The 9,000-nt window shown below is 35.7% G+C and overlaps 1 protein-coding gene across 1 annotated transcript; it reads right to left on the reverse strand.

Annotated features, from left to right (window-relative positions):
• Window positions 1–219: 219 nt before the first annotated feature.
• LOC131511477 (keratin-associated protein 19-4-like) lies at window positions 220–786 on the reverse strand. The gene has a single exon (XM_058729125.1). It carries the CDS (start codon window positions 745–747, stop codon window positions 556–558), a length of 192 nt encoding a protein of 63 aa, XP_058585108.1. The 5' UTR covers window positions 748–786; the 3' UTR covers window positions 220–555.
• Between the last annotated feature and the right edge of the window lie 8,214 nt (window positions 787–9,000).

Here is a 9,000-nt window from a genome sequence, read left to right on the forward strand (position 1 = left end):
ATATATATTAAGAGAACAGACAAGGCAAGTTATTTTTATTAACTGTTCGTATCACTCCCTATGTGTTCTCAAGCTTGTATAATGTGGTGAACGAGACATTTTTGCATCATACTATATCAACAGCCACAGACCTTACTGCTTCACAAGTAGAATCTTTATACGAGTTGCAAAAGAAGATGTTAAAATAGTAAAATTAAAACATCAGACAAAACCAAAGTATTTATATTTTGAGTAATCATTTTATTAGACAATAGCAAAACACAAATTTTCTTCAAGATCTTCTAGAAAGATAACATTAAGGCAATCGTGACTAGAAAAGTAAACCAACATGAGGACATCAAACAAGGAGCAGTTTTATATATTGAATATACATTTAAGATGAGGGGTTTTGGAGGGAAAAAGACACCAAATATTTGTAGAAACAGTTTGACCGTTGACACATAGCTATCACTTGGTCCTGGAGGATATAGGACAGATGCTTTGGAAATCAAAGCACAAAAATACGACCAAATAAATTTGGAGGCTTTCCCTTTGCTTCCAATTTCAACAATGTTTTCAGCAGAAGCTAGAGAACCCACATCCGCCATAGCACAGTGGGCGGCAGGAGCCATGTCTGAGGCCTCCCCAGCCCCAGCCACAGCCCAGTCTGCGGAAGCTGCCACATCCCCAGCCAGAGCCGCAGCCCAGGCCACCGAAGCCTCCACAGCCGCAGCCCAGGCCTCCATAGTAGTTGCCGTAGTATCTCATGGTGTCAAGGGTGTTGAGTTGCGTTTGCTATCCAAGGCAAGATCCTGAGTGTGAATGTCGACATCTTTACAAGGAGGCTTATATACTCTGGCCAGTGAACATGACGCTATGTGCCCCTCCTTTGGTGACATTCCATGAATTACATTTGCCTGAGACAAAGTCTCAATCTATGGTCCCCTGACCACACTCATAAGAATGTCAGAACCTGCTTGGCTAGTAGTTAGGTTGTTCTGGAGTTTGCTGCTATAATTTTCTTAGAATGAATTGCTGTTTCTTCAAAGTATCAACATACCACACCCTGCGTAGAATACTTGATTGCCAGTCACTTAACGTCAGTTACATTAAATATTGTTGAATTTTTAATTAAATATCTTCTCATCACAGAGTTGTAGTAATCAGTTTTATAAAAATAGCAAAAAAATAGTAAAATCAAGACTCCTACATTGATCAATTTCTTCAAAAGTCACACATGTTTTGCATCATGAGGGGCAAATGATGCATCTTTCTTCAGAATATGAAAGAACACATGAAGTCGAGAAAGATTGGGTTCACGGCCGCGTGTACGAGAAAACAATCACAAAAGGTCACGTGATTTCTAGAGTTTTAAAACTTTGGCCCGGTACAGTTAATAGATTTATTTTTGGTTCTATATGCAAGCATATTTGTTTGGGTTTAAAAACACAGCAGAACTGACATCAATACGGGAAAGACTCTCACAGTGATCAAAAATCCATCTTGAGGGGATGCCTTCCCACAGTACTTTTTTTTTTTTTTTCATGTCCTGAGCCCTTTCTCCAAGAAAGAAAGACATAGCTATTATAATGCATTTGTCTCTGTCTTCTCTTTGCCTAGTCTGTGTCCATTTTTTGTCTTTAGCCAATTGCTAACTTGTCTTTCCTAAGATACCGACTCGAGCTTTCTAGATATTGATAATGTTGTTAAAACCCCTAAAATCATCTTAAATTTTAAAAGGACCTGTATTACCTGGAATATTTAAGAAATTTTCTACATGTATGGCATAATTTTAAAGAAAGACCAAAATTAAGGAAGCATTCTTTGGAGACAGTTGGCCTGATATTCAGAATCCCTCACCTCAGCCCAAAGAGTTAGCTACTAATACCTAAAGCCCTATGTAAATATGTCCATACCTTGACCCTTGGGACTCAAGAAACTTGTTTTATATGGCAATAACCATTTTGCTGAGCCTTTACTGAGATTTATAAGTGATATTTGGATGACACATTTTTGGATGGGATTGTTCATTGACCTGACCTAGTATCTAAATGAAACCTAGCACTCAGGTGGCACTTAACATTTTTTATAAGAGTTATATGACTTTCACTGACATTAAAGCAAAGACCATGCATATCATAACCTGCGCAACTGATTTGCTATTCTAGGAAATATATTAAGGCTGACCCGAGTTGCAACAGGCTTTCTGGTTTCAGAGTGGCATTAAACCCAATATTAGCCTTTAATCTCTGAAACATTCTGACCCAACTGCATTCCATTTGTATTCCTCATTTCAGAAATAAGTCAATTTATAGAATGAATATTTTCATTTTTAATGAATCCTTTAGAAGTATGAATAAATTGCATAACATTAAGGATTCCACAGTCTCCCTCTGTAACTCTGTCAAAGAATGTGACGATTATTAAAGAATTAAAAAAAAATTTTAATGCCTAAGACTATCTATACTTTATAGATGGAAATAATATGGGGCACAAATGCAAAACTTCAGTAATAATAAATAATAAATGTGTTTTCAACATAACTGTGGTATGCATCACTTATAAATGTCCATTCACTGTAAAAAAAATTGAAAATATGGAATAAATCTGTTTTTCTTCTGTGCATAAGTGAAAATTTTACATTGGAAATTTCTTTAGGGCTCACTATTTTTCTGTCCATTCAGCAGATCAAAGGCAAATGTGGATCATTATTAACTTTTAAAAAAAATTTTAACTCATGACCCAAGTTGCTATTCATGTTGATGGATGGAAGACTAAAAAATGTTCTCACATTTCCCCTGGAAGTGAAGAAATCTTTCATTGCAAATTTCAGACATTTTTTTTTCTCACCTCAGATACAGATGCATACAATCTAAGCAGAACAAAATTATGATAATATTGATTATACTAAGAACGTCAACTGCAGCAATAATTGTATTGATTACTGCTTGTCGGTCCCATAGCACCTGTCCCTGGAGATATTAACCAAATGAAAAGGTAATAGAAATTCCGTTCTACTGGGTCCAACTACACAGTGTGATCCTTCGATAGAGTAACTTGGATCTATTCCCCTGGTCAGCCCACTGTGATGCTATATACAGCCCCTAGACAGTATTGACTGAAAGAAGAGGTCATCTTGGGTTTTTATGTTTGTTTGCTTTGTTACCTAGAGTTGAATTTTAACATTGCTCATTGTTTAGTTATATTCAAAACCAGATAACTTGCAAATTGACAGGTGCAATTCTTTATATCAGAACAATAAAAATGTTGAAGGAACAGGTGTTAATCTAAGTAAAGGGATCAGTCTCCCTAAAATCAGTTGTGATAATTTAGCTTTTCTTATAACCATCACCAGAATTTTCAAAATGGTTTACTTGACAACATTTGAGGAGAAAATACATAAAGAGAGAAACATCATGGTCCAATCAAACAACTGGGACTACTAAGGACAGCAGTGTTCTGACTCTAGCCTTAAGATCCCTTATTCTGAGGTTCCCTGCCTACAAGACTATGGGACAGCAATACAGAGTTTGATATCCCTTTCAGATCTTTAATTCTGTGATTTTGTTTTGTAATTTTTCAAACTACATTGGCCCAGCTTATACCAAGTATCAATAAGTTCATACCATTACCTGAAGTTGCCATTCAGTTTTAGGAAAACAGTTTAAAAATTCTGATATTTTACCTATTTTATTCCTAATTCTTACACAGTAGTTCCCCCTTATTCACAGGGGATGTGTTCCAAGATTCTCAATGGATGCCTGAAACTGCAGATAGTACCAACCCCTACAGGTGCTATGTTTTTTCCTACACATGCATCCCTGTGCTAAAGTTTAATTTATAAATTAGGCACAAGAAAGATTAACGGTAATGACTAAATATTAAATAGAACAACTATAACAATATACTATAGTAAAAGTTATGTGAATGCAGTCTCTCTCTCAAAATACCTTAGTGTACTCATCCTTCTTGAGATAATACAATGCCTACATGTTGAGATGTCGTGAGGTGAGTGATGTCGGCACTGTGACGCAGCGTTAGGCTGCTTTTGACCTTCTTACAATACACATGAAGGAAGATCATTTACTTCCTGACTGTGGTTGACCACGAGTAACTGAAACCACAGAATATAAAACTACAGATGAGGGGGGGTATTACTGTCCTATCAATAAAATGGCCATTTTTAAAGGGATGATGTTTTGCTAAAAATCACTTTGGGACACTTGGGGACACCTGGGTAGCTCAGGTGGTTAAGCGTCCGACTTTGGCTCAGGTCATGATCTCACGGTTTGTGGGTTCGAGCCCTGCATCAGTCTCTGTGCTGACAGCTCAAAGCCTGGTGCCTGCTTCAGATTCTGCGTCTCCCTCTCTCTCTGCCTCTCCTCAGCTCATGCTCTCTCTCTCTCTCTCTCTCTCTCTCTCTCTCTCAAAAGTAAATAAACCTTAAAAAAATTTTTAACTCCTCTTTGCATAATTTTCTTTTAAATTATCGAATGGTATGTCTGGTCAGTTGAAACCACGCAATGTTTTGCTTCATGGTGATGTTTCTGTTTGTATATTGTTCTTACTGGACTATAAATACTTCAGCATAATGATGATGATGATGATAAACACTGTTCCCATAAGAAGACAAGCGAGATGAGGGAGTTGAATGACCCAAGTTCATGTTTTATTAATCCAGTTTATCAATATCTTTTATATCTGCATTATTTTACATGCATGACAAAATAACTGAAAACAGGATAATATATATCACAAAGATCTGCAGAAAAACGGAACTTATTTTCTCTGAAAATTTAGCAATATGGATTATGAGATTTGTGGAAAGAAAGTTTGCTCTGATTGCAGTTTTAATGATTATGGTGTCTAGTAACTGTAAAAAAAAATTATATATATATATATATATATATATATATATATATATAGCACCGTTTGTTTTTATAAAATTAAATAAAGGGAGACAATATAAGTGAAAGATTAGCCGCAAATTTTGAACTCCATTAAGAAATAGAAACAGATAGAGGCGCCTGGGTGGCTCAGTCGGTTAAGGGTCCGACTTCGGCTCAGGTCACGATCTCACAGTCCGTGAGTTCGAGCCCCACGTCGGGATCTGTGCTGACGGCTCAGAGCCTGGAGCCTGCTTCCGATTCTGTGTCTCCCTCTCTTTCCCTCCCCCTCCCCTGCTCATGCTCTGTCTCTGTCTGTCTCTCAAAAATAAATAAACATTAAAAAAAGAAGACAAAAGTTACACAGATAAATACGAAATATGTAAAATGACTGTGTTCTTTAAATGCAGGTAAATTTAAAACTCTTTTTCATTTTTTGCTGCCAAATTCAATTCTGAAAGTCACATAACTAAAAGAAAGGGAAGGAATAACATACTATTGTTTTGAATTACTATGTCTCAAACTAGAGTTCTTTTCATTCGTTACTGTGTACACACGCATATGTAATTGTGTGTATTGTATTTCTAACTGTAAACAGTAAAACTTACATATAAGTAGGCACACATCATGGAGTTAAACAATGCCCCCCAAAACCATATTTTCTATTTCAAATTAGGTTATTTGCTGGTATTCAGCATACATCATCTGTTAGTGCTCAGTTTCAGGAGGCCAGAGGATATGATGCAGACATCTCTAAATAATACATTGTCTGAAATTCTTAGATTTCTCTTACTAGAGAAGCCCAGGGTAATCCCAGTGCATTGACTGAAGAATGTGGCAAATACGCTCATGGGAACAGATTTGGGGTTACTACAGCAGTGGTTTAGTAGAAGCTAGAGAATCCATATCCACCACAGCACGATGGGCAGCCGCAGACATATCCGTGGCCTCCACACCCACAGACCAGTCTGTGGAAGTTACCACGTCCCCAGCCACAGCCCAGGCCACCGTAGTAGCTGCCATAGAAGCTCATGGTGAGAGGGGTGGTGAGTTGGTTTGCCATTCAAAGCAAAATCCTGAGTGTGAATGTCGAACATTCTACAGCTATGTTTATAACCCCCGAGCAGAAAGTGTGATAAAACATGTGGCCATTCTTTTGTATCATTCCAAATTATTCATTCACTTGAGGCAACTCATTAATCTGTTTGCTGCCACAAAGAGAGGTGCACACTCATTAAAATTTCTGAGCTTACTTAGCTGCCTCGTTAGAACACCCTTGAATTCATTACATTCTTTCTTGTTTAATGAGAAACAAAATCTGTCTTCAAAGTCACAAAACAAAAATTCCCTAAATAGAATTCATTACTAAACATATTGCATCATTCATATTTGATGGTGTTTTCTCATTAACTATTTTCTCATTTCCCGTTTTCGTATCATTCTTTGGATACTTGTATCTTATTGCCATCTAGATTAAAAGACAATGATCACGCTTAAAATTCTTAAATCCATCAAATTCTCCAAATGCCAAATTTATTTCTCAAGTTGAATCCACACACACACATGCACAAACACACACGCACACACACATCAATTTGCAAAACATCCTTTTTGTTCATCAACGCAGTAAAATTTATTTCAGAAACTGAGGGACCATCTAAGAGACCCAACTCACTTTTATAACCAATCTGTATGCGGTTCAAAAATATTCTCTTTACACATTGCTCATTTTTCCAGATTAGGTTATACCCAAAGTATTAGCTAAAAATGCAGATGATCTTGGCTCTATGCTTTGCAATGATCATTTTTGTTCTTTACTTTTCTTTGTAATCCATGTATCAAACCTTTCCTTGAAGCCTCTCCTTAAATCTCATTCTGCATTCATCCCCAATTCATACTTGCCCCATCTAGGTCTTTGGTTCTTATCCATTTTTTTCCACTCAGTATTTCATCCTTCTACCCATAATCCATCACAATATTTTTGTCCTTAAATTTTCTCTACCAATTCTGGGTATCCCGCCTCCTATTTTCCCTTAGACAGCCAGGAAGCATTTTCTTTTTGTATGCTATTACTTATTTATTAAAGTTTAAAATTTTTTAAGAATATATACTCTTAATATCATGTAATATTTTTAATAGAATCTCTTAAAATCCTGATTCCTTGAAAATCTCCAAGAATGAACAAGCAGTCATGAAATGACGGAGGCAAGAGACAAGGATACGAAGGCAAATGTCTAGTCCTCACAGGTTGCTCAGCTCACTCACTCTGTAAAGATAGTAAACCAAACCCCAAGTTTAAGTCCCACCTGAACGTGACCATATCTGGACTTGGGTCTTTAGCAATATATGTACCGTACATGCCATTAAACACGTTACTGAATATTTTGTTTCCTTCCGTTATTATTGTATTGGTTGTGTTCTGTTTTGAAATTTATAAGCAACATTTGATTTATTGACATATAATTGACATATAATATTATACTAGTTTCAGTAGACAACATAATGATTTGATATTTGTATATATTGAGAAATGAACACCACAGTGAGTCTAGATAACTTTCATCACCATACATAGTTGCAATTTTTTTTCTTGATAATTCTTAAGGTCTACTGTCTTAGAAAATTTTCAAACATGCAATATACACCTTATATTACATCTTTACAACTCATTTATTTAATAACTGGTTTTTATCTTTTGATCCCTTCATACATTTTTTCTAGCCCACCCCCAACCCTTGCCTCTGGCAACCGCCAATCTGTTTTCTGTATCTATAAGCTCAGTTTTTAGTTTTTGTATTTTTAGACTCTATGTATATGTGAGATAATACAGTATAGATCTTTCTCTGACTTATTTCACTTAGCATAATACCCTCAAGATCCATCCATGTTATTGTAAGCGACTAGATGTCCTTCTTTTTATGGCTGGCTAATATTCCACCTAGTGTGTGTGTGTGTGTGTGTGTGTGTGTGTGTGTGATTCTTTCTTTATCCATTCATCCATCAATGTACACAGGTTGCCTCTATATCTTGACTGTTGTAAATAATGCCGTATTGAACATGGAGTGCATATAACTTCTTGACTTAGTGTTTTTGTAAAATTTTTGTTACATTTTATTTTGTTTTTGTTTTTTTAAGTTCATTTATTTTTGGAGAGAGAGAGAGCAGGAGAGGAGCAGAGAGAGAGGGAGAGCGAGAATCTCAACAGGTTCTGCACAGACAACATGGACATGGGGCTTGAACTCATGAACCATAAGATCATGACTTCAGCTGAAATCAAGAGTCAGATGCTTAACTGATTGAGCCACCCAGTCCCCCTGTAACATTTTTGATAATATATTTTCCCAACTGGATTTGTTCATTGTTCTTATACACAAAAAAATATTTGTTGAATTAATAAAAGAATGAATTCTGCCTTAGCAATTCTCTAAAATGGATTATGGGTTAAAATGGCTTTCAAGTTTTAAAGGAATATTTAACCCAGTGTTTGCCTTGGCTATTAAATCCTTTTTCCTTCTTATGAAAATTTATTCCATTTCTACTTTTTGTTGTGGAAAAGTTCCAGAAATCTGGAAAATTTTTTAATTCTTAAGGAGTCATTTTGAAGCCAAACAATCACGAATAAATCTAGCAAGTTTAAGAATCTCATGAATGGTCAAGTAAATCTGGTAGATTTTTTGACTGTGTGATACTAATTTATGTTCTTATTTCCGAGGCAAATAACTACGCGCACAAGAGATAAAACCAATATATTTCACAATTTTTTTTATAAACTCAATGATGAAATGCACCCTTATTTATGTATTTTCAAAGAAGAGTGGTATATAATTAAGAACATAAAGTTGTGGAATAATACTGTGAAATATATTAATATATTTTATTTTTTTTTCTCCTGAGTTAAAAAATAGAAAAAATGGTAATATCCTCTGGATACTAGTTATCCTTGAAAACTGAGAAATTTATATTTTTTTGAGAGTTGTTGTTTGTTTTTCTCTGATGTTCAGTGGACTCAAAGACTTAGACAATTCTTTGTCATTCTCTTCTCAGGAACTTTCTACGAGAAGACAATGACTTGGTGTAAAAGTCAGATCCTGTGTTTATGTGTGAAATGATGAAGATGCATTCTTCTATTGGTCAA

The sequence above is a fragment of the Neofelis nebulosa genome, chromosome 5 (assembly GCF_028018385.1).
Source record: "Neofelis nebulosa isolate mNeoNeb1 chromosome 5, mNeoNeb1.pri, whole genome shotgun sequence".
In the NCBI taxonomy this organism is placed as follows: domain Eukaryota; kingdom Metazoa; phylum Chordata; class Mammalia; order Carnivora; family Felidae; genus Neofelis; species Neofelis nebulosa.

Bases quoted from the DNA above. Each gene is read 5' to 3' on its own strand.
- LOC131511477 (XM_058729125.1), bottom strand. From the start codon at position 747: ATGAGATACTACGGCAACTACTATGGAGGCCTGGGCTGCGGCTGTGGA.